Source organism: Myiozetetes cayanensis, unplaced genomic scaffold (assembly GCF_022539395.1).
Source record: "Myiozetetes cayanensis isolate MyiCay16 unplaced genomic scaffold, myiCay2020 scf26, whole genome shotgun sequence".
In the NCBI taxonomy this organism is placed as follows: domain Eukaryota; kingdom Metazoa; phylum Chordata; class Aves; order Passeriformes; family Tyrannidae; genus Myiozetetes; species Myiozetetes cayanensis.
In genome coordinates, this window is record NW_026087477.1 from 6,960,584 (window position 1) to 6,986,362 (window position 25,779).

Below are 25,779 nucleotides of genomic sequence, written 5' to 3' on the forward strand. Positions count from 1 at the left end.
ATATATATATATAATATATACCTAATACCTGTAACCTTAATGACTTTCTGAAAGCAAACTGATGCATTGTAGTTTAATAACTGCCAGTGAAGTGGCCTCGCTTGGGATAAGTGCTGTTTCCAAGGAGTTGTCATCATTCTCTTCTGGATTTAGTCATTACAGGAAAGAGGGAGGGGAACCTTGGGGGGGATATTGGGAATAAATTCTTCCCTGGCACAGGTTGCCCAGACCAGCTGTGGCTGCCCCATCCCTGGAAGTGCCCAAGGCCAGGTTGGAGCAATCTGGGCTAGTGGAAGGTGTCCCTGCCCGTGGCAGGGGTGGGATGGGATGAGCTTTGAAGTCTCTTCCAATCCAAAACCACCCTGGGATTCCGCTAAATCTGAACCTGTTGCCTGAGAAAAGCTGATTATTCATCCTTTACTGACTAAATCCTTCAAGTGAACTTCACTTAAAAGTCAAAGTACACTCAGTACTGGGTATTTTTGGGCAGGAACAGTCACTCATCTCCGGGGGATTCCACCAGGGAGCGAGGAAGGAAGGGGGTGTTTGCAGGAGAGGCTGAGCCCAGAGCTGGGCTGTGATGGGACAGCCCAGGGGGGACATTCACCCCATCCACCCCCACCAGCTTCCCAAGGGCAGCCTGGGGATCCCTCCCTCGTGTCTGGGCCCTGCTGGGGTTTGAGGGCAGAGCCCCCCCGTGTCCTGCTGAGCCCCCAGCTGAGCCAGGCACGGACAGGACACGTTCCCTGCAGGGAAGCTCCCGAGGCTCACCTTGTTCTCCTGGACCTTGGTCGGGGTAGTCGTGTTGCTCTTGTTTTCCCTCTGCTGACGCCGTCGAGCTGCCTCTTGTTCCTCCTGGGGAAAGGTTGGGAGGATTTCAGTCAATAAATTGTCTTTATCACACACACATATATATATATTTGATACATGTATCGTGCATATTTATCACTTTTTAATACAGATCACTGTGTTTCCCAGCTCAGTTTTCTATAAGGAAAGGGGGGAAACGTATTATTTTTAAATAAATGTTTAATTATTATATTATTTAAATTACATGTTTAGTATTTTAATTATAAATATTCTGGAGTATAATACATTTATATTATTATTTGTGTAATTATATTTATTCTTATATATAACATATTATAATAATTCTTATAATATGTTTATTTTGCATAAATAATATATTTATTTTATATCTTTACAATTATGATTTATTTATTATTATAAATTTAAGTTAAATATTAAATTACTATATTATTTCAACTGCCAAATCAATTTTAATTATCTACATATTATCTATTTTTATATCTCTATTATTATATCCATGTTTATAATTTATATCTAAATTATATTTGTATGTTTGTAATTATATTTATTAATATAATTTAAATGTTATATTGTTGCATTGTTTTTATTTCTATTCTGTTCATAATATATATTTTTATATTTTATATATTTATAGTTATGTTGTATTTATACTTATAATTTACATTGGTTACATTTATAGTGTTCTATTTATAATTGCCGATATAAATATAATTTAAATATTCCATTTAATAATGTAATTTAAATTAATATTAAATTAATATTAAAATCCCAACACTGGTTGGGAACAGGGAGGTGAAGGCTCTGCATTCCCTACCCCAAACCTCCAGCCAGGGATTAAATCCCAATCTCTCCCCATATTCTCCCCTCCCAATCCCACCCCTGTATCAGGTTTTGGAGTTTTTTGCTGTATTTTTTATTATTATTAAATATTTCAGCAGTTTTACCACATCCCCAACTTTTCATGTCTCGATCCATCACTTTAAAAATCTGACGTTTGGGGGAAAAAAAATGTGGAAAAAAAATTTCTGAACAAAGATCTGGAAATGGCAAATCCATCACTCATCATCCCATTCACCTTTAACCACATCTGTCCAGGGGATGAATAAAAAACAAAAGCAGCAACTCTTAAGGTTGATTTTCTCCAAGGCAAACAGGAAATTTCCTCTCTTAGAAAAAAAAAAAAAATCTCTTGTTCTCTCAGAAAAAGAAAAAAAAACAAAACCAAAACCCTCTTTCAAACCTGACATTTCCAAGAGCTCAGTCAAAGCCTTTCCTGCCCCTTCCAGGTGGGATTTAATCCGTGTAAGAATCCTGGAGATTCCAACTCCTCACCCAGAGCATGAGAAAGGCAGGTTGAAGCAGGGAAAGTCAGAATTTCATGGATGCCACCCTCCAATTTTTGGGTTTGGATTCCCAGAAGTCCTTTTTTCATCCCCCAAATTTGAATTTAACAGCCTGAAATCACCTGATTTCTGACCAGGTCAGTCCTGCAGATGAACACCCACCTCAGGTTTTTAATGAAGTGACCTCACCTCATTTTTCTTCCTGGCAATTCCAGCCCCAGGTTATTTCAGATTAACATCCCCAAAATCCTCTGGCATTTTAATGCCAGCTCGTTGTGTGTCCCAGCAGGGACGTCCCAGGGCACTGGGACAGACTCAAACCATCCCTGCCTTCTTTAATTGCAGCCCTTTAATGAAGAAAGGGCTCAGCAGAGCCCCCCAGAGCAAGGTGGGAGCACCTGGAGGCTGCCCCATTAATTCCCCATCAGGAATCCAGGGAACATAATTGAATTAGTGCTTGATGGGCTCTGATGCTTCACTTCAATCAGCTCCTTGCCCTCTCCTAATCAAGAAAATCTGATTTCCTCTCAATCTGGGCATCTGTGACCAAATCCTTCAGTGGCTGCTCCAGTTATTTTATTTTATTTTATTTTATTTCATTTTTGAGTTTTCTACAGTGAATGATTGAAACTTACCCTGAGTTTTGGATTCTTGAGACTAGAAAAATAGTTTTCAAGCTGAAAAGAAAAGGGGGAGAGAGTCATTTTCAAAGCCACCACAGCTGAGCACGTCAGAATAAAATATCAGCTTAAAACAAATGCACAAGTGCAGAAATTCTGACTGGTTTGCCCCTGATAAGCTCCATTTTCAGTCACTCTTTTCAGCCATGCAGCCTGTTGTGTAACAGGACATAATCCAACCTCTACAAGGGGTTTTTTATCATCTCCAGCACTGGCTGGCCTTGTTTGAAGGCTTTGTGTCACATATCTCCCTTCAGCAGAGGGGAATCTGCAAGGGAGTTATTTCCCCTGCCCCCTTGTACTCCAGGATTTATCTCCACTCTGGTTTATTCCTCAACAAAAAGCACTATTAGAGCCCAGCAGAGTGAGGGAAACAACCTTACAGTCATATTGGAAATAAAAATTACTGTGGAATAAATGATTCCTCCACAAAAGGTTTCATTTTTATAGGAGGGTTTTTTTGTTTTGTTTAATTGAAGGGGGAAAAAGAAACAAACAGTGGATGCATCAGTGTTGTTGTGGAGCTTGGGCTGGTCCTAAAACTGGGATTTACTGGTTGGCCAGGACCAAATGGAATGGTTTGTGCAGCACAGGGAGGAACCAGACACAGGGACTGGACTCAGTGAGGGACTGATAGAACAAGATCAGGATTCTGAAGGGGTTTTATCTGTGAATCTTCAGGGAATTCCCAGCCCTGTTCATACCCAGGAGGGGCTGTGGAGCAACAGGGTGGTTTGCACAGCCAGGCCAAGCACAGCCACTCCCTGTAGGTGTCTTACAGGTCTGTAAATCCCTAAAGCACCATGAAAAGCATTCCCAAGGGCAGCTGGAATGCTGCTCCAGGCTGCCCAGACTCACTGTGGTTCAGTCAGTACCATGCAGGTAGTAAGAAATCGGTTTTTTGTTTAATTGACAAAAAAAAACCCAGTGGATGCATCAGTGTTGTTGTGGAGCCTGGGCTGGTCCTAAAACTGGGATTTACTGGTTGGCCACGACCAAATGGAATGGTGTGTGCAGCACAGAGCACAGGGAGGAACCAGCACAGAGATTTCACTCCATGAGGAAGTTCTGGCACAAGACTGTGAGGAGCTGCAGAAGGAATTCCATTTGTGAATCTCCAGTGAATCCCAGCCCTGGCCATACCCATGGGGGGGGGATGTGGAGCAGCCAAAGCCCTGCAGGGTGGTTTGCACAGCCAGGCCAAGCACAGCCACTCCCTGTAGGTGTCTTAGAGGTCTGTAAATCCCCAAAGCACCAGGAAAAGCATTCCCAAGGGCAGCTGGAATGCTGCCCCAGGTGCCCATACTCACTATGGTTCTGTCTATAGTATGCAGGTAGTAGGAGACTGGTTTCCCTGTCCAGGACACGGATCCCTTCAGGGGTGACAGCTCCACAACTCTCATTATAGTGCCAATATCTGTGGGAAGAAAGGGAAAAGCTGCCTCAGTTCTGCTCAGCTGAAGCCACCAGGCACCACCAAAGGGAAATCTGGGTTTCCCATCCTAGAGAAAAGCCCTGCAGTGAGTTTAGAGGGAATTCTTTCTTCTCTTGCCACATCACAATATAGAAAACCACCTTTTATGTCTGAAATCACAACCCAGTGAAATCACAACCTTTCAGCAAACAGGAGAGCTCAGGGAACTTTTCCAGGACCACACACGTGTGCCAGGAGGGCTGAGAGGGACAGACCCGGCCCCAGGACGTCACCAGCCCCTGGAAACCGGGCACTGTGTTTGGACTGGGCACAAACATGGTTTGTGTTTGCTTCCCTGCCTCTGTTCTGCTCTCCACAATTAACAGCTTTGGGATGTGCCCTAAACATCCCCACAACCCCTGAGCCCGTGGAGAAATCACAGAATGCTTCTAATTAAACAGAAATTACCCAGAAGAGGCCAAAAGCGAGGTTTGGGATCCAGCAACCTCAACCCCAGTTTTAACCACACTTTAATGCCTGGTTTTGTTTGTCCAACTCTTTGCACATTTCCATTTCTTCTTCCAGATGGAACTGCTGAGGACAAAGCTGGGACTGAGGGAAATGGTGTTTCTTAAAGCTTTTCTTCCCCACTGCATTTTGTAAATTATTTAAGATCAGGACACCAGTGACATTCCCTCCAGTGCAGGACACTGGCCATGGCTGGGGACATCTCCCTGGAAGTGTCACTTAGGACAGGCCATGGAACAAGGCCCAGGCTCAGCACATTTCCATTTGATATTGGCATTTCCCAAATACAGGATGGGATTAAGACCTAAAATTTATTCCCACTATTTTCCCCAGTTTGCAGCACACAAAGGTCATTTTTTCCCAAGTCCTTTTATCTGAATCCTTGGAATTTTCCTGCTAGTGGGAGTTGTTATCCATCCTTTTGCTGAGCCACCTCTATAATCACCTATTTCTATATAATTTTAACAGCAGCATTCCCTTTAAGCATTAACATCTAAAATTCAGTGTTCTAGAAAACATTCCCAAGGAATCCACAGCCCACGTACCAAAGGACTGGCAAATCCAATGGTTAATAAAGCCCAAAAAACCAAGAGATGCACCCAAAAAAGGGTTTTAAAGGGCAGGTCTGGGGGTGTGACGAGTGGGACATCCACAGCAATCCCAGCCTCATAAAAATGCCTCCCAAGGGCACAGTTTACTTCATGACAGTCCATAAATTCCTGTTCCTGAAAAGCAGTTTGGGAGTGTGAGGCCAAAAGCAAGCACAGCTTGAGATTTGGAACTCAGGGAGTTACAAACCACGATTGCACAGAGAGGGGAATAAGGGGGGTAAATTTAGGGAATGTTGTGCACTGGACACAGTAAATATGTGTTAAAGCCCAGCTTGGATCCTTCTTTTCCTTGAGAAATTTCACGGGATATGGAACATGCTGAGCTGGAAGAGACCCCCAAGGATCACCGAGTCCAACTCCCGGCCCTGCAGAGCTCAACCCCAATTCCAACGAGGGAAGCTTCCAACAGCTCAGAAGCAAAACCAGCACCAAGGGGCATTAACCCCTCAAAAAACCTGCAGGTCAGGTCCCTGCAAAGGGCAACGCTGGCAAACCTGGAGGCTGGGGTGCTCAGAGGGGAAGAAAAGCACACAGGTTTGTTGGCAGCAAAGCGGAGCCAGGGCCGGGGGGTGCAGGGGGAGCTTTGTTTGCTCAGCTCACACACGGGGAGTTCAGAGGTGAACGCTGGGGGGAATTCTCATGGAATGGTTTGGGGTGGGAGGGAGCTTAAAGTTCATCTCATCCCACCCCCTGCCATGGGCAGGGACACCTTCCACCAGCCCAGGGTGCTCCAACCTGGCCTTGGACACTCCCAGGGATGGGGCAGCCACAGCTGCTCTGGGAATTCAATCCCAGCCCCTCCCCACCCTCACAGCCAACAATTCCTTCCCAATATCCCATCTCACCCTGCCCTCTGGCACTGGGAAGCCATTCCCTGTGTCCTGTCCCTCCATCCCTTGTCCCCAGTCCCTCTCCAGCTCTCCTGGAGCCCCTTTAGGCCCTGCAAGGGGCTCTCAGGTCTCCCTGGAGCCTTCTCTTCTCCAGCTGAACCCCCCCAGTTCTCCCAGCCTGGCTCCAGAACTTCCAAGCCTTAGGAATCACGACTGGTGGGGTTCACCTGGCCAGGTTTAATCAGCTACAGCATAACCTGGCACTTCCTTCAGCTCCTTTGTGGCCAAAGAAAAGAATCCCACCCTTGAACCCCTCATTGCTCTGCAGCTGCTCAGCCAGGGCCACGCTGATGGTCCAAACACCAAAATCCAGCAGCACAAACCCCACCAAGAGTGTCTGTTCCAGTGCTGGGGGAGGTTTTTACACACTTTGGTTTTAAATCCATGACACTTTGGCACTTGTGCCCCTAATAATTCTACTTATTTACTCAGCTACTTATTCATTTCTACTTCTTTACACAACTCTCGAGAGCAACAAACCCCAGATAATGAAACAAAATCCCCCCCCAGACACGTTCAGATAATGAATAAACCCCCAACTGTTAATGAACAATAAAAAGGACAACCATACCACTCAAGTTTCGACTGTTAATTCTAAAATTTAGAGGTGCAAAAGGTTTTGAGGACACAATTCTCCCACCTGGAAAAAAGAAAAGAAGGGAAAAAAAAAAGGAAAAGAAAAGCAAAGTCAGCCCCACTGTTTGTTCTAGAAATAACTACTTATTAAATATAACCTGGTACAGAGCCCTGAAGAGCAGCCCCATAAAAGTACCACTTGTACATCATTAAAAAGAATAAATTAGCTAATTCTCATTCTGACAGTCTCCAAGAAAGTCAATCTTTGAGGTGACACCTCAAGGATCACTTTAAAATGACAGATTTAACACACTTGGAAAAGAAAGAGCACGTGGGTTCTCAGTGGCAATCTGAAGAAATTTCAATTATCTCCTTCCTAGTTGGGATCTTTTACACACAAACCCCCAAAGCCCTTTTATTCAAAGGCCATAATCTCCATTTCATGGGTATTTGGGGTCATTCAGCCCAAGGCAGAGCCTGGGCACGTTCTGGGAAGAGAAATAATGTTTCCCCACTGTAAAAAGTGCTTGCACCATCCCCAGCTTGCCACTGCTTTCAAGCCACCCTTCAAGAAGTTTAAAAAAATCATAAAAGAAACCAGTAAAATTAAAGAAAACAGCTTAATTTGGGGGGTTTTATGGTTTGCACCAGAGCCCAAAAGTCCCATTATTTATTTCAGCACAAAGCTGTGCCATGGGAAGCCACAGATTCTTTGCTCACACCACACATTTTTCTTTCCAGAAATAGTTATTTTTGGCATTTCTGCCCCAGCCAAACAAAACTGCTGCTTGTCCCAGTGGTTAAGAGCAAAGAGAAAAGACACCCCGGGCCAAGGCAGGGCCATGGTGGGGTCAGGGGGTGTCCCCAGTGTGCTGTGGCACTTCTAGAGGAGCACCCAGGATGTTTGAACACTCCCAGGGATGGTGACTCCACCACTGCCCTGGGCAGCCTCTTCCAGTGCTTAACAACCCTTTCCATAGGGAAATATTCCATAATATCCAGTCTAAACCTCCCCTGGCACAGCTGGAGGCTGTTCCCTCTCCTCCTGTCCCTGTTCCCTGGGAGCAGAGCCCGATTCCCCCCCAGCTCCCCTCTCCTGTCAGGGATTGCAGAGCCAGAAGGTCCCCCCTGAGCCTCCTTTTCTCCAGGCTGAGCCCCCCCAGCTCCCTCAGCTGCTCCTGCGGCTCCAGCCCCTCCTTCTCTTGCCTGAACACCTCCAGGCCCTCAATGTCCTTCTTGTCATGAGGGGCCCAGGACTGGACACAGTAGTATCACAGAATCCCAGAACAGTTTGGGTTGGAAGGGACCTTAAATCCCATCCAGTGCCACCCCCTGCCATGGGCAGGGACACCTTCCACCAGCCCAGGGTGGCTCCAAGCCCTGTCCAACCTGGCCTTGGACACTCCCAGGGATCCAGGAATTCTGGCCTTGGACACTCCCAGGGATCCAGGAATCCTGGCCTTGGCTGTTGCCTGCTTTGTAGGTTCCCATGGGAGGTAAGGAAGGACCAGCAGCTCCTCCCAGCCCAACTCTGCTCCTCAGTCTTCCCACCCCAAGGAGCCAGGGAGGTGTTAAGGTGGGAAGCAGAAAGCCCAAGAAATAACCCCTGTGTGCAGACACTTGGCCCCAGGGCACAGAACAGCCCCTCTCCCAGCCCAGCTCCCACAGGGACCGGGAATCCGAGAGGAAAACACTTCCACGAGGGATTTACCTTCCTTCATGTTCGCAAATCGCTCCTTCAGCTGGTGATCCACCTCGGGGCCGAAGGCAAAGTTATTCACAAAAATAACACTGCAAGGGAAAGGCCAGGTGAGTGAACAGCGAGCCAAGAACACACCACCCCCACCCCCAGCCGTGTCACAGGGACAGTGACAACCACAGAGCTGCTCCTGCCCAACAAACAAACACCTTCCTCTTGCTCAGGGACCCAAAAGGTCCCTCAGCTTTACCTGCAGCCTGGGCAGTTACATTTAAAACCATTCAACAGGCCCCACTTCATCCTGTTACTTTCTCCCCCTGCATTTAAAATATTACAGTAAAATAGCAAAATATGTTTTAGAATCATGGAATGGGTTGGGCTGGGAAGGACCTTAAAAAGCTCCTGAGTTCTACTCCCTGCCATGGGCTGGGACACCTTCCACGAGTCCAGGTTGCTCCAACCCGGCCTTGGACACTTCCAGGGATGGGGAGTCCACAACCTGTTGCTCTTCCAGCTGTAAATTCCCTGTAGTGCCATAAGACAGTGCCATCTGAGCAATGTTTGCCCTGTCCTAAGCCCAGCACTTCACCCCCAAGGGAGGAGTCAGTTCTTTCTTTCCAGGTTAGAAAATCCAGTGAGGGGGTTTTGCTCCTGGAACAAAAAATCATGTGGAAACACAGAAACCTGCCCAGAACCCCACAAAGGCGTTAATAAATGTGGATAAATGTGTTTGAGAGAGAAACACAAAATGCCACAGAGTGAAAAGAAATAACCCCAGAGCTCAGGGAGTGTTTGGACAACGCTCTGAGGGACAGGGGGGGATTGTTGGGGTGTCCTGGGCAGGGCCAGGAGTTGGGCTGGATGATCCTTGGGGGTCCCTCCCAGCTCAGGAGATTCCAGGGTTCCATTCTGGCATGTTTGTTTCCACATGAAGAGCTGGTTCTTTTGTGAGAGGTCTGAAACCCCCCCTGCCAGAGCCTCCCCACACAAAATGTGTTCAACAAGGACAGGGAATTTAAGAGCAGCAGCCAAAGCTGTGAAAAACCACCAATGAAAAGAAAATGTTTATACACCAAGGGAAAAAAAAAAAAAAAAAAAAAAAAAAGAAAAGCTCTTCTTGCTACGCCTTGCACTTGGAAATTTGGGAAACCCTGCCTGGCAAGGAAAGCCAGCAGGGGTTTCTTCCTCCTCCTCCCCATGTGCCAAAAAAGAGGCCTTGCAAAAGAGCCAAACATATTAATGGGAGTAGAAAACATCCAGGAAAGGAAGGGGAGAAGCCAGAGCTTGCAGATGGGTGTGTTTACACTGCTCCTCCTGGCCCAGCACTCGCTGTGCACGTGCAGGGCAGGGGGGCCCAGAGCTCCCTGATCCCGGCAGGAATTGCCCAGCCATGGGAATGCTGGTCCTGCAGGGCTGGTTCCACGTGGCTCTGGGGTGTGGGGAGCCATGTCCTGCTCCCACCATCGCTCCCTGGGGCTGTCCCAGCCCTGCAAGTGCCCAAATCCAGGCTGGAGCACCCTGGGGATGAGATGGGCTCTGAGGTCCTTCCCACCCAGCCCATCCCGGGATTCTGCAGCAGGGTGAGGTGTGGGGAGAGCACTGAGATACACAATTAGTGCATCATCACCCAAAATAAACACCTGCCAGCACCTCCCCGTGCACTCAGAGCTCCTGCAGCCCAAAACTGCCCTACAACATTCCCTAAGCTGAAGGGAAGTGGCCCAGGCAGCAGAGGAGGCTGCCCCTGGGATAAGAAGCAGCAAAGCCAAACCCCAGGGAGCTGCAAGGCCAGGCCAAGCCTGTCCCCAAATGAAAAGGCACCTCCAGGAGGAATTAAGGCCCATAACGAAGCAGAAGTCAGCAGCCTCCTCCATGGGCTGCTCCTAAACCATTCCCTTGGGAGCAGTCCAGGAATTGCCACAACTGAAGGCTTTCAGAGCCCTCTCTGACAACTCCCTTCCATACCCCACATAACAGGGTGGCCCAGAAGGTCATATAAAAATAAAGAGGGTGTTTTTCGGTTTTTGGTGGTTTTTTTCTCTGCCCATAAGGCTGAAAGAATGCAAAGCTTTAAAAATACAGACGACTTTTATGGCTTTTAACAAATTTTCTCCCTCTTTTTGCTCCCTCAAATGAAAAAAGAGGAGCCTGACCCTCTCTGCACGGCTCTCCACATAAATAAGCCTTCAAGACAATTAGCTGAAATGAATTTTCAATTTAAGTTGGAACAGACTCACTTGGGCCCTTTGCTTTTTATTAAAGGGAAAGTGAGCCCCCACAGCCAAGATAATTAGGGTATTGCCAGAATCCCTGACAGGATCTACAGGGACATGCAGAACAAATGGAGGTTCCTGCTCCTCTGTACAACTAGGATTTATCTTGGATACACCCTTGGATGCAATACCATGGGACATGCATTTAAAGCCATTCTTCCAGTCAGAAAGCAGGATCTAAAGAGGCCAGTATAGGAGTTGGCAGATCAACCACTGGTATTTGCTATGGAAATTCTATATAAAAAGCTGGCCAGGCTCCCAATTTCCATTATACAAACTCCCAAGCATCCAGTTCCTAAAGCAGCACTCAGTGGCTGTACTGTACCTTGTGTTTGCAATTCTCTCCCTCCATTCTTCTGAGAGGAAGTCACCTCTTTCCAGCTTAAAAACAGACAAAGAACACAAAAACACACACACAGAGGAGTTAACGTTGTTCCCTTTCCCTCTGGAGAGGGACAAAGGTGCTGTGCCAGCTCCCTGGTCCCACAGCAAAGCAAGGTTTTGGGGGAGTACAGAGGGGATGAACCCAGGCAGGGCTGGCTCTGCTCAATCCTCAGATCCCAGAGGTGCCTCCCTCCCTGCTCCCACCCAGGGATACCCTGGGAATGGTCTCTGGGAATCCTCAGTGCCTGTGATCCCTGGAGATTCCACAGCTGCTCACCAAGTGGCTTGGGGATGGGAACAGCTCCTGCTGGGAACCCAAACCCAGGCTCTGGTTGAGCCCAACACCCGATTTCCCAGGGTGCTAAATACAAATCCTGGCTGCTCCTACCACTTCAGAGGTGGAAATGAAGGAACAGAAAGGTCTGATTTGGAAAGAAGCACAGCCCTGACCCCAGTGACCTGGGCAGACCTCTCTGATAGCACCACAATTCCCAGGTTAAAGCTCTCCCCACATGAACATTTTCCCAGGGGTGTTTTTTGGAAGCCTCTGCTATGGCACAGGCTGGGGGAGGATGATAAGAAGAGGAGAGGGAACAGTGAGATGCAGCTCTGTAATTAATGACCACTGACACCCCTTGAAGGGCTGAGGTGATGGTTTATCCCAGAACCTCAGAACATCCCAAGCAGGGACAGTGACTGCTCAGGATCCTTTCCCTGCCCAGATTTCCATACAGTGACAGCTCAGAAGAGCCAGCACTGCAGTGCAGACACTGAGACAGCCCCCACAGCCCCCTGGCTGAGCTGGGCACTGTCCCAGGGAAGCACCAGAGCCCCCTCAGAGCCACAGACCTGGCTGTGCCACCACGAGGGACAAAGCCACGGGTGCCAAGAGCGGTGGGGCTGCTCCCATGGGGAAAGGAGGGATAAAAACACACACACAAAAAAAGAAGTCCAAACGTCCTCAAGAGGGCTGAGAACAAGTGAATATTGAGGGTTTTCAGGGAAGAGATCAGGAACTTTCTCAAGAGCTTCAAGTGTTAAGAGACTAAACTGAAAAGAGCAGGTTAGAGCAACACGAGTGAGTCAGAAGAACCTGCTCCACCAAACAGCTGGGCTGAAATGAGATTAAAACTAGAATTAAGGCCTGCTGGGAGGGGATGCACCTTTGACATCCCTGCTCCAGTGAAAACAAAGGACAAGCTGGAGGCTGAACTCTGAGATCTGACCCCACAAGATCCTGCTGGGCAGGGGCAGAATCTAAACCAGGAACTCAGGGCAACATCACTACTGAGATGAGGGGTTTTTCCACCTCATATATGGAAGTATTTTTTCCTGGAGTTCTACATGTGAATGGAGCCCTCCTCTAGATGAATTTTGGAGAGATAATTTTGCCTCCAAGCCTTGTAGTAAACAGTTCCATGGCTGAGTAACCAAGACACAGTCAAAGAAAACCCACATGACAGGCGACCGTATTTATTTTACAACTCTTCCTGCAAGTCAGCTCCTCCCTGGCATCCTCCACACCACCTCTTTCTCAGGTCTCCACAGGGTTTTCAAACACTAACAGGGGAAAGAAAAACATCTGAGAAGCCAGGAAGGCCAACCCTGAGGCCACAAGTTTGAAAGGGAACAAAGGAACCAGCGTAACACGAACCGATCCTGAACTGCTACGCTCCACACAAAGGTCTTGAAATCCAACCTTAGTTGCTGTTGGGCTTTCCTTGGATCCACTTTCCCTGTGTGTTTGCCCTGCCTGTGTGGTTAGAGGAGCATTTATAAGCCAAATCTCCCTGTTTAACTTGATATCACCCGTGGAGGGTGAACGTTTGCAAGCCAGAGCCATTTAACAATTCAAATGAAGCACAGCCCTGCTCAGACACATCTATTTTTGTGTGGCACTGCTTCCCCAGCTCATGCTTAGGGAAAAATCTCAGCAGGAAAAACACTGGAGTGCAGAAATAACCAGATGGTCAAATGGGGCTGGGAGAAAATGGGTTCTTTTTCTTATTTTTCCCCTCTGGAAGCAAGGCAGTGATTCCTGCTCCCCTCAGAGCCAGGCCACAGATACCTGACCATGGGGCAGTGACCAATAAAGGACTCCCAAAAAGCAGGAAAGCAGCTCCTTGCCCATCAACTGACACAGGGAATCCAACAAAACTCCCCCAAAATCCCAGAGGTTCGCAGGGATTTTGAGAGTGAGACGAGAACTGGGGAGGAAAATGCAGCTGCATTAACCCCAGGGCTGAAGCAGAACGTGGCCCAGGAGGGTCATCCAGGGAGAAGGTGACACTTCCACCCCAATCTCTCCACCTCTTCCAGTGTCCCCACCCCCATCCTGCCACTCCCTCTCTCTTGGAAACTTAATCTCCTTAGTGAATAATGAATGGAAGGGACCATCTGTAAGGCAGATATTTTCATCTGATTAGACAATGCAGGAGATGCTTTCTCTAACAGGATAATTAGCTCAGCAAAATCACCCCCAGAGCTGCACTGCTGCTAAATTTAGAAGGCAAACCAGGTTTTTATTCAGGTTTGTTGTTTGGGTTTGTTTTTTTTTCCAGCCAGAAATACACCCAACAGCACCTGGAAGTGGATGAGAAGCAGCAGGTCAGAAGCAGCCAGAGGTGGAGAGCAGGAATTTGGGAAGGTCAGGCCTGGAGGAGGGCTGGGATCTCACCCAGGGCTGGACTGGGGAGTCTCTGTGTGCCATAAATTCACGGGCAGGATGGCTCCTTCCAGCCGCCTCCGTGCAAACACTCGGCTCCCAAATCCCAGCCCTTTCTGCCTGGAAAAGTACACAGGGTTATTTTTAGGCCCCTGTTCTCTTCCAAAATAACTGGAGGCCTGGAGCCAAGCCTCCCAAAACGTGGCACTGTTTCAAAGCCACGGGGGGGGGGACATTGGGAGGGCTTTCCAAAGCCCAGCCCAGAGAGTTTCCCGCTGAAATGGGACCTTCAGGAACACCTGGAGGGAACAGCTGAGCCCTCCCCAGCTGCAGGTCCTGGGGGAATGAAGGGTTAAGGTCCAGCCTCCTCCCCAAATCAGTGCTTTTGCTCAGATTTCCAGGGAAAACAGCCAGCCAGACACCCCAAACCCAGCCTGAGGTGGGGCTGGAAGTTCACAAAGCCAGGTTTGCACTGATTTAGGCACTAAAAGGGACTTGGTGATCTTTGGGGGTCCTTCCAGCTCAGCATATTCTGTGAGCTGGGAGGATTCACCCACAGGGCTTCCCCACGTGCCAGAGGGGTCCACCCACCCAAAATCCCTCAGCTTTGGCAAAGCTGAGCTGTGTTTCCTGCCCTGGGTTTGAAGATTATTGTCACCTGCTGCTAAAACAGGGCTTTGATGGGGCAGGGCAGGAATTGTGTTATAACAATTTTGTTATAACAACCAAATCCGTGTCCTCAGCAGAGCCCAAAGTGCTCTGAGGGAGAAAATCTTCCCCCCACACAAGGGCACAACAGGTTGTAGGCACGGAGGACAACCCCAAAAACGCCCTCCAAGGGGACCCCAGGCAGAGAAGCAGCACTTTGTGCCACACAGCAGCCTCAGCCTCCTGCCCCAGATACCTGAGATGGCTCTGACTTTGAGGTCACAGGAGGATATTTAGAGTCAGGAACCATGAAAACCCATCTGCCTCTTAATTGTGACGGCAGGTTTTAATTTGGGGGCTGCACATGTGCGGAATTCCCCAAGAAGGGCTCTTTAATTAGCCAGGCCTAACGACCTTCCCAAAGTCTCCTGAAAAGAGAAAGAGGGTAAGGAGCTAATTCTGGAAACTTCTCAGCTCCATGGGAGGGAAAATGAGAAGATAAAAGGAGCAGGGACAAAGTGAGATGTGTCAGAAGAGGGACATTCCAGTCCAGAAAGCTGAAGGAGATGATGATGATGATGTAAAGCTCTAAGGAAGGAGGATTCCCCCTGACTGCAGGAGACCAGCAGAGAATGGGATTTCCCCTAACTGAGCAGGAATTGGACACCCACAACCAGGAATGAGACACCCAGAACCCCAGGCAGGTAAATGCTCATTTTCCAGGATTATGAGACCTGCAGCAGCTGGAGAGCAGGAGAACTCCCAGCAGGGTATGAGAAACAACCTCCCTCCCCTGCCCAGCTTCAGGGCTGACCCAGCTGGAGCTCTGCAGCACCCACCACACCTCAGGACACTTTGGCACCAGCAACTGGAGGAACTGAGTGTGAATTATCCCCTGAAGTGACCACACAGCCACGTCCTGCTCCCCTAAAACACCTCCCTGCACATGAGGCTGCCAATTTGATATGGGAACAGGGTTTGTTCTGGGGCTGTTGACAAAATAGGAGGGAAATACAGGTGGGCAATCAGGATTTATTTTAGGTGTCGTCACTGGACTTTGCTCTGTCCGAGCTCAGAACTTGCAGCAGTAACAAGAACAAGCCAGGAAGTGAATTTGAAGGCCTCCAGAGCAATTTAATGAGCAGCAGCTCATTGCCCTTCTCTCCAAGCCTTTTCAAACACAATTTTATTAGTTTGGAGAGCTTTTTTTTTTTGGGGGGGGGACGTTTTTGATTTCTTTACAGTCCTATCAATTTTCTTTTTACACTAATCTGAAAAAAAAAATCCTGTTGGTCGGATTTGGGGCAGGTCACAAAAACATAACGAGGTTGGGGCAGCCCCTTGGATTATTGCAAGGGGCAAAAAGGCCACAAAATATTCCTCAGGAAGTCCCTGGCACATTTTGAGGCTGGAGAAATGGGGAAGAACTACAAGGAGAAGTCCCTGCCCCAGTAAGAAGGAATTGCTGAGCTGCACAAACCCAGCCCTGCTGAAGTGACACAGCAGCTTCTCAGGGGAACCCCAAAATCCCACTTCTATTGGAAAATTACAACTCTGCTGGGCTTTTGGCTGCTAAATTAATCTAAAACCCTTCAGGCCAACCCCTGGGGTTTTTTGCTGCCTCCTGTCCCCCCCAGTTTCTGTTTTCCCACCACCCTCAATGTTCAGCCAGAGCTGCAGGTGGGATTTGAGACTCTTCCCACTGAACTCCTGCCAAGCTCCCTCCCCTCCTCCACCACTTGATTCTTCCCAAAATATTGAGTTTTCATTCCACTGCCTCGAACACTGGGGTGGGATTCACCAGCTGATGACAGACTATTACAAATTTAGGCTTATTTTTGGCGTTTTGGGAGCATTTTGCAGGGACAAAATTGTTTTCCAGGAGGATAAGGAAGCCAGGCTTTCAATTCTGTGCTTTCCAGCTGCATTATGAGACAAGTTGGCTCTGTTTAATGAGTCACCTACAGCAGATGCTGCTGAGGAGCTTCTAAAGAAAATAAACTGGGATGTCTGATGAACAAAAAGTAAATAAAATCTGCCCTGTGTGTCTGCACGTAAAAAAATCCAAACCTGTGTTCAAGCATCACTCCAAGCGACAAGAAACCAATTTTCCTGAAGCCAAAGCGTTTTAACTCTTCCCCAAAAATAAAACCCAGACTGCACATTCAGGGGAGATTTTTACTCCAAACCCTGCAGAAAAGCAGAGTCAGAAAAACCAAAGAACCTGGCAAAAATAAGTCCTTTGTTCCAACACAGCCCCAGACTCTGCCACTGGGAAGGCTCCATCTGGAAATGCTACCCAGGATAGCCAATATGCTTCCAATATTTTATATCCCAGCTCCTCTCCTGCTCCTTGAATTCCCCAGCATCCTCAGGAACAGCTCCTTTCATGTCCTGCCAGCTGGGTGACACAATGGAAAAATGCCATGTGGCCACTGGAGGAGCAGGAATGGATTCCCATCCCCCCCAGCAGCCCTGGGGAGGGAATCATTCCATCCAGGGAATTCCAGGGAGAGAGTGCTCAGAGGCACCTTTCCAGCCTGTTTTCCAAAGGCAGAGCTGGCACAGGCTTTCCTACAAAATGAGCCCTCTGAAGGATCCCAGCAGCCAAAAAAACTGAGGGGGGAAAAAAGGTTGGGAAAATTGGGAATTCCCACCCTGCTGGAACGCTCAGGCCAACGGGGTTCACAGCATTTCCAGGGGGTTCCTGGTGAACGTGTATTTCCTGTTGGACATGCATTTCCCATCACTTCCCAGGGATTCTGAATGAATTCCCAGGTTTTCTTAATGAAAATTAAGGAGGAGGAGAAAGGGAAAAGGGGAAGGAATGGCACAGGACAGTGGGGATGGATTTGACACTCTCATTCCACAGGGCAAAACATGGGGAGGGAGGAAAGAATCTCAGAATCCCAACACCTGTCCCTGTCCCCAGGGAGGGAGATGCCCTGTGATGACCCCCTAACAATTCCAATCCTTTCCAAACCAGAATTAACCACCCCAACACCCTTCCTGAGCCCACAGCCTCCCACTGCTCCTGGAGCTTCCTGCTCCAACCACCAGCCAGAACTTCAGTCCCTGCCATCCCACCCCCCAAAAGCCCCTGTCCCAGTTTTCCACACCTTCCCCTGCCTGGGAAGCAAAGCTCCAGCTTTTGTTCCTACCAGGACACCCCAGAAACCCAAGGAGGAGCTGCCACTTCCAACAGTCTCTCTCCAGCAAAACCCCCAATCCATGGAGAGAAGGGGGGGAAAAAAAAGGGAAAGGAGGTTTAAAACCAACAGAAGAAACGTGGCAGCCCCGCTTAAAATGACATTTTAGGAGGATAAAAATCTCCCAAGGGTGGAAGTGGTTCCAACAACACCACATAACACATCAAGCAAGACAAAGAGAAAGGGATGACTTGGAAAAACCAGGATGCAGGGAAGAGCCAGGGAGCAGCTGTGGTCACACTGCTGGTGGCTGGGGAAAGGCTGGACAGGGCTCTCCAAGCTGGGCACCAGCAGGAGCAGCAGGATTTTACTCACTGTGTATTCTGCGTGTTTTTTCCCATACCACTTCATCCACTTCCTGAACTCCCTGTCCATGGTCTGCAAGAGGGAGGGAAAACAAAAAACCAGCTGTTGGGACATCTCCTGCTTGCAAACCCACCCAAGGAAGGGAGGCCCAGCTCTGTCAGGGCTCCCTGACCCCCAGGACTCCTGGCTGGTGGGGTTGGCTGGAGGGTTTTTTTTAAACCTCAAAATTTTTGCAAGTCTGAGGTGGAATTTTCATCCCTGCCCCTTCTCCTGGGAGTTCCACTGCCCAGCACTAAAAATGGCAGAGCTTTAAGCAGCTCCTGAGCTTCCCACATAATCCCCCAGGGAGCAGGGAGGAGACAGCCCAGCCTGAGGCCTGAGAGCAAAGGGACACCCAGGCTACAGCCAGGTCTGTGGGGTCAGGGGGAGGGCAGGATCAGCAGCCAAAGGATTCCCATTCCCACAGAAACCAGGGATGGCCCAAACTGCATCCAAGGGTTTTGGAGTGATGGAATCCTTCACTCCAGGGCTGCAGAGGATGGAAGGTTCTTACTGGCACCAGTTTTCTATTGCCTAAATGGAGGAGAAAGGAATGAAATCCCCCAATATCCAGGGATCTCAGTGCCTGGAATGCCCCCACCAGCACAATTCCAGCTGGCCCAGCTGGCCCTGAGCAGGACAGGCTATGGAGGGGAACCAGGGGCAGCTCCACTTCCCAAAAACAGCTGGAAAATGAAAATCAGGTATCTTGGAAGGCTGGAAAAAAACAAACCCTCCTGATCTTTAGGGTTTGGTCCAAAGGAGCAGGGAAAGGAGCTAAGGGAGAGTGTCCCTCTCTGGAGACACATCCCTGTGTCACCTGCTCCAGGGGGTTGGAGTGGGTGATCTCCAGAGCTCCCTCCCAACCCAAACCACTCCACCATGCTTTGAGAGGAGACCAGCAGGAATTCTGACTTCCCTGACAGCTCAGAGGTGGTGGAGACCTCCATCAGCAGGTCAGCAAAGGCTTGTGTTGACAGATGTGCTTTAAAAACCTATTCCCAAAGCTTTCCAAAGCTCAGCAGGATAACTCAGAAATCCTCCGGATCTTCTCCCGCTGCACAACTGCATTTTTATTTATTTTTGGAGACAACTTCACTAAAACAAGCCCACAGCACCCTTCAGCTGAAGCTCTTCAAAGCCATCTGCATCAATTATCAGCTCTCATGGTGCCCAGAGAGGCAATCTGAACCAGACACTTAATCCAAGCCCTGCCATGAAGGTTTGGGGGGAAATCTGGTCCCTGGCACGGGCAGAGGAGCTGCACTCAGGCAGCTCCACACCCTCTGACACTGCAGCAGCTGCTGGGTTCTTAAATCTGGCAGGGTTTAACCAGAATAATGCAGAATATCCCCAGGAAACACTCCTGAAACTGGAGGTACCCAGCAGTCAGCACTCCTAACTCTGTCTGTGGGTGGTTTTTCTGTTTGCTGTTTCCACTGAAGCCATGAAGGGGTGTTGGTGAGAGGGAGAACTCCCCTTTAATGCTGATCTTTAAGTTTAACAGCAAAGCCAGAGGGGATTCCAGGCCTTGCAAGTGCTCCCTGATGAGATCAGGATGCTCCCACAGAGGGGCTGCAGAGCTGGAAACTTCCCCTGGGCCATGGCAGGGGAACAGGATGGATTTTGGATCCTTGTCTGATCCTCCTCACCGCTGTGCTGATGCCTTTTTGCCCTCACCACAGAGAGGGAGGATCAAGGAGCTTTATTCTTGCCCTCCCTCCATGGGGTGTAATTTTGCAGCCTGCACAGGCTGAGTCAGAGTGTTTTGCCAAGACAGAGGGATAAATGTCTGGCTCAGGCACTGAGGCAAGAAAACTCCTCCTGGTTAGGCTTGACTGACCTTTGCTGTTTGCTTGGGGCCTTCCAGGTTTGCCTTGGAACTCGTTATCTTTGTGTGTCCCACTGCTCATTTACACAATGAGAAGTGTAAAGAAACCTGACCAATATCAGAGAAACATGGAAGGGTTTGGGTTGGGAGGGACCTTAAAGATCATCCAGTCCCACCCCCTGCCATGGCACGGACACCTTCCACCAGCCCAGGGTGCTCCTTTGATCCAACCTGGCCTTGGACACTTCCAGGGATTCAGGAGCAGCCACAGCTGCTCTGGGCAACCTGTGCCAGGGCCTGCCCACCCTTAGAGTAAATAATTTCTTCTTAATATCTAATCTAAACCTGCCCTCCTTCAGGTTCAGCCCCTTTTCTTCATTCAGGTGCCTCCTGAGCAGTTCTGAACCAGACACCCCACAAAGGCCTCATCAACGAGCCCCTGATGGTTTAATAACTAAATTTAATTACTAATGAGCCCCTGATGGTTTAATAACTGAGCTGAACTTCAGCTCAGGACACCAAAAAGGGCACCACCACCACCACCACCACTGGCAGAACCACGGCCTTCAAAATATGTAAGAGCTATTTCCTTGCTGAATTAATTGCTGGATTTGCTGTGCCTGTGGAGGTTCTGTCAGAGCCACTCCAGGCACAGAAGGATTGCAGGTGTTTGGGTGAAGCTTTTCCCTTTGAACAGGCCCTGTGTCATTGCTGGTAAAGAGCTGCCAGCACTTCAGGGAGATGTCAACGTGCTCTGCAGGCTGGAAGAACACTCCTCTCCCCAAGCACACCCTGCTCCAGCTCTGCCTGACCTGAGAGGGAAAACCAAGCAGGGCTGACCCTCAGCCCAGCCCCACCAGAGCCCACTCCACCCCCACTCACCTCAGCATACTTGGCTGGAATGTCGGCCTTCTCCACTCCATAGTGATGTTTGCAGTTGGTGGCTGCAGCCACCTGAAGCACCACCTGCCCCACACCTGCAGGGGGGAGAAAAACCCCAAACTGAGAGCAAATCTCAGCAGAAACCACTGCAAGGGGAGGGGAGAGCTGTTGGAGCAGAGAGGGCAGCAGGAGAAGAGCAGATGAACTGTGGGGCTGAGCTGCTTTAACTCCCAGTGTCTGAATTCCCACATGGAGGTTCTGTGATCCCTGAAGTCATTCCCACTTCCCAAGTGCTGCTCAGCCTCAAGGTGAGCAATAAAATTAATACTTTTAGCTGCCATCATCATAAATTATCTAATATTTGAGCCTGCAGCACTACAGGGCTTCAGATATGACCTCCTTTACCCTTCCTGAACAAACTATTTTTTTTTTTTTAATTCCAGATGGAAAACAGTTTGTCAGATCTGATGCCTTTCTCAATGTCTCATCTGAACATCAGGAAATTTCAGACATCAGTCCCACTGAGGGAGGAAATAGGGGTGAAAAAAGGAAAAATCACTGAAGATGTCTTAGGGTTTTTGGGGGGAGAGAATTGCAGTCCTTTATTTAAATTTAAAATATATTTTTAAAAAACATTTTTCCCCACAAGTCCTGTATCACACCAGCAACAAAACCCAAAAACATACTTGACTTAAAACTTTACAGCACATCCAGTAAGAGGGGAAATTCTTATTATTTGCACCTTTCCTGCCCTGAACCAAATTTACCAAGAGAAAGAACAGCATGTTCTTACTCAGGGTCTCTGTTCCTTGACTCATACCTGGTTTCCTCACCAACCAGAAACACCTTTTTCCTTTCAAAACTCTACCTGTGGCACTTGTGGTTTGGATTTTGTGGGGTCTCCCAAGACAACTGTTGAAATGAACCATAAAATCTTCTCTGACACACTGACAAGCTAAGTCAGAGGCAAAAATCTACTTCATTTTCGGATCCCACACCGAGTGTTTCAGGTGAGAAGGGTCAAGGAATCTCCTTTTCAGGTAAAGAGGACCTAAAATCCACTGAAAACAGATGAACCCTCGGGAATGCTACTTTATTTTCAGAGCACCATTTTTAACACTGTTTCTTTCTAAGTGTATCCACCAACAGCAACAGAAACCAAGAGCTGTGTAACAATTTATTGAATTTCTGCTGATACTTCAGTCCCACAGAGAACCTTGGGGCATCTGCTGGGTCCGTTTAATCCCGTCAGAAAAAGCAGGGGGGATTATTTAGAAAAGATGCTTATCCTGCAAGGCAATCCTTAGGCCTGGCTCATCCTGCATGACAATCTTCACTCCTGGTTCACTTCTGAAATAAAATCTGCACTGATATTTCAGCCCCACAGAGAACATCTGGGGCATGTGATGGGTCATTTTAATCCCATCAGAAAAAGCAGGGGATTTATCCAGAAGAGATGCTTACCCTGCAGGGCAACCCTTGGGCCTGGTTTAGCCTGCAGGGCAACCCTTGGGCCTGGTTTATGGGAAGGAAGGGGAAAAGCAGGGAACAAGAAGAAGAAAAAGAAGTCGTGGCTCACTCACCGCTGCCCAAATCAACGAACAGATCGTCCTCCGTCATCTTGATCTCATCGATCATCTGGGCCACCAGGTCAAAGGAGGTTTCTCCATAGACCTCTGGGGAGAAGGGCTCGTAGTTGTTGAGTTTCTCGGGGTCGGTGACCGAGTGGTTGTAGACCTGCTGCAGGATGTGCCGGAGCAGCCCGTTGGAGGGACGCGTGTTCAGCTTCATGGGCTGCGTCGTCCCCTTCCACTGCAGGGAACACAGGGACAAGTGGGAACCCAGGTTGTGGATGGCACAGTGAGGGGAAATCCCCTCCCAGCACCTCTCCCAGAGGGGCTGGAGCTGCTTCTTAAAGGTCAGAATGGTCCTGATGGGAGGGCTGGAGCCCCTCTGCTCTGGAGCCAGGCTGGGAGAGCTGGGGGGGTCACCTGGAGAAGGGAAGGCTCCAGGGAGACCTGAGAGCCCTAAAGGGGCTCTAAGAGACTTTGGACAAGGGATGGAGGGACAGGACAAGAGGGAATGGCTTCCCACTGCCAGAGGGCAGGGTGAGATGGGATATTGGGAAGGAATTCTCCTCTTTGAGGGTGGGCAGGCCCTGGCCCAGGTTGCCCAGAGAAGCTGTGGCTGCCCCTGGATCCCTGGAAGTGTCCAAGGCCAGGTTGGATCAAAGGAGCACCCTGGGCCAGTGGAAGGTGTCCCTGCCCATGGCAAGGGGTGGAACAAGATGACCTTTAAGGTCCCTCCCACCCCAAACTTTGACAGTGAAGGCAAACACACCCCAGCTCTGGGCACTTTGTCACCTCACTGAGGGGTCACTCCAGGTCTGCTGGGAACAGGTGGCAAAGGGACAGTTCAAGAGATGCAAAACCCAAGGGACAACGTAAAGCACTGAATAAAGCTGAGAAGGTGCAGAGTTTGCTCACTGATTTTCTATTTACTGCTCGTCACTGAGCTGACACCGAGCCTGTGTCAACACAGGAGCAGTTGGATTCTGCCTCGGGAGCTGTCAGATGGGAGGGATCAGATGTACTCAAACAGGGAGTGGCAGGAAAGAGATGGAAATCAAGCTTCCTTTCTTCCTCAGGAAAAAAAACCTTGTCCTAAGCATAAAAGTTGTTCAGTCTTAAAAATGTTTACCTCCTCCTTTTGATTAAAAACAAAACAAAAAGGGGCAACTCCTGAACATTCCTGTGTTGGGGTTCAGATGCAACTGCAGAGGCTGAATAGCTTGTACTGTTCAGCTGTTAACCAACACACACATGAATCTGAACAAGCACAAGTTTTAGGCCCACAAAATGAAGGAAATCCTGGAAAAAGGTCTTTTTGCCATAATAGTGCACACCTCAAATAATTCCCATAAGCACAGCAGAGGAAAACAAAAAAAAAATCCACCTATACTTCCAAATTCAACAGAACAGTGACATTATTCACTGTTCATGTTTTGCTTCCTCCAGTTCAACCTTTTATGGGGTAAGAGAAGCAAAAAGCTCATTAAATTGGTCTGAAAAGACATTACATTCTCCTTCAGCCAGAGATCCCACAGAACAGAGAGGCTGAACTGTGTGGCAAGGAAATTCCTGAGGCATGGATCACTTCCACAGCACACAGGGGACTTCATATGGATTATTTAAGTACCCATAAGCCACAGATTTCCCCACACAGAAGTTAATCCATGCAAGAAATCCTTGTGAAACATCTCCATGTTAAATGCAGAGAAGCCTTTTCTTCCCCCTGAAGATAACTCAGCTCTTCCCAGGTGCCAAAACAACAATGCCAGAAGTGCACAACAAACACCAACAGCTCCCAATAACCCGTGGTTTGGGAACAAAAAGTGGGGTTTAATTGCTTTTCTCCCTGATTGCCAACTCCTGACTGCCCAGGTGTGATGAAGAAAATGAGTTTAACATCAAGACAAGCCCCCAGAAGGATGGAAGTGCTGGATTTTGGTGATGTTACCACAGTAACTGTGAGTGTGTCCCAGCTTCCTGGTGTTATTCACCCTGTGTGAGCTCAAAGCAGGCAGACAAGAAGGGTGGCAGGGCTGCAGTTGAACACCTACCAACTGGTGGATGCTGTCGATGGCTCGGTTGTACTTGTCACACAGTCTCTGCATGCTCTCAAAGCTGGGGGAGGAAAAGAAACCACACAAGGTCAGCAGCTCAAACAGGCAGGTCTGAACCACAGAATCCCCTGAGTTGGGAGGGACCCACGAGGATCACCCTGGGAGGGTCCCACGGGCATCCAATCCAGCTGCTGAGCCCAGACCCCTCTTTTACCACCACTATTAATTCACTTTATTCTGCCAACACGGCTTTGAGGCCTGGCCAGACGTCTGTTTGGTTGAGTTAGCTGTTCAAATTTACTCATTTCTTAGCCACAAATTACTCATCACACCACCAGAGTTCTCTTTCTGACTCCCTGCTGGCCTGCACCAAGTGTGAGTCTCCCAAGTGTGTCCTCACAAAAGATTTCGGTGTTCCCATGTTTGGTGTGACAAGAATATTTCTATAATGTAAAGCAAAAATACCCAAACCACATGAAAAGGTCACCAGCTGAACTGAAGGAGGTTGGTAAAGTTGTAAGGCTGCAAAATATGCTTTTAGTAGTCACTAAAGGTACAACCTTAAGCTTTTCTGTCTTCTTGCTTACTCTAGGTGGGAGTTTAGGGTTTGTTTCTCTCAGAAGATGCACTGATTTAAGACTTTGTTTCCTTTAAAAAAATCCCCAGTAGATCAGAAGTACATGACAAATAATATCAGTACCTTTATTCTAAGCCATGCTTTGAGTTCAGCCCATTTTCTCTTAATTGGAGTTCTGAATTCTCAGTCATTACCTCTTTTGCATCTTCTCAGCTGCACAGAAACTTAAAGAGACCTGGTAATTTTTCCTCTTTTTTTTCCTGATAATCAGTCCTGAGACAAGCAGATGCTTCTCTAGAAATTAATTCTGGCTTTGAAAATGCAGACAGAGCCAGGGCACAACCTAAAATGTGCCCCAGCAGGAAAGCACAGGGATTGCTCCATGGGCTGCTTGGGATTACGGTCAGTCCAGGCAGATGCCTTAATGACAGAGGGCTGAGAGGATTAAACAAATTCATCTCTGGCCAGGGAAGAGAAGATATTCCAGGGAACATTATCCATTACATAATCAGACCCAGAAAGCAGCAGCAGAACCAATCCAAGGAGTTATGGGGTGACACAGTTAAAGCATGGCCATTGCCAAGGCTGGGGAGGGGAGGGGGGACCAGGTGACAGCAAAAGGGACACCCGAGACTCTTGTGATCCTCAGAGCCACCACACACCTCTCCCAGGAGTTCTGGCCATTCCAGCCCCAGCTTCCAAGAGGATTTGGGCTGCACAGTGTGTGCATTCCCTCCCCATCCTCGGACTGCTCCCCCTGCTATCACT

At 48.5% G+C, this 25,779-nt stretch overlaps 1 protein-coding gene across 8 annotated transcripts in view; it reads right to left on the reverse strand.

Annotated features, from left to right (window-relative positions):
- The window catches only part of DOT1L (DOT1 like histone lysine methyltransferase), a 73,999-nt gene that overhangs the window by 28,296 nt on the left and 19,924 nt on the right, over positions 1 to 25,779 (reverse strand). For 7 of the 8 annotated variants that reach the window (XR_007629691.1, XR_007629690.1, XM_050321353.1 and 4 more), the window contains exons 4-13: positions 24,432 to 24,495; positions 22,393 to 22,621; positions 20,810 to 20,904; positions 18,067 to 18,129; positions 11,171 to 11,226; positions 8,585 to 8,664; positions 6,869 to 6,937; positions 4,165 to 4,271; positions 2,810 to 2,851; positions 772 to 855 (exon numbers count right to left, since the gene is read on the reverse strand). Coding sequence is in view for 6 of the 8 variants with exons in the window: in XM_050321353.1 (XP_050177310.1) it covers positions 772 to 855; positions 2,810 to 2,851; positions 4,165 to 4,271; positions 6,869 to 6,937; positions 8,585 to 8,664; positions 11,171 to 11,226; positions 18,067 to 18,129; positions 20,810 to 20,904; positions 22,393 to 22,621; positions 24,432 to 24,495 (889 nt within the window). In the remaining 2 variants the exon portion in view is untranslated. The remainder of the gene's footprint in view (positions 1 to 771; positions 856 to 2,809; positions 2,852 to 4,164; positions 4,272 to 6,868; positions 6,938 to 8,584; positions 8,665 to 11,170; positions 11,227 to 18,066; positions 18,130 to 20,809; positions 20,905 to 22,392; positions 22,622 to 24,431; positions 24,496 to 25,779) is intronic. The other variant, XM_050321352.1, reaches the window with a different exon arrangement.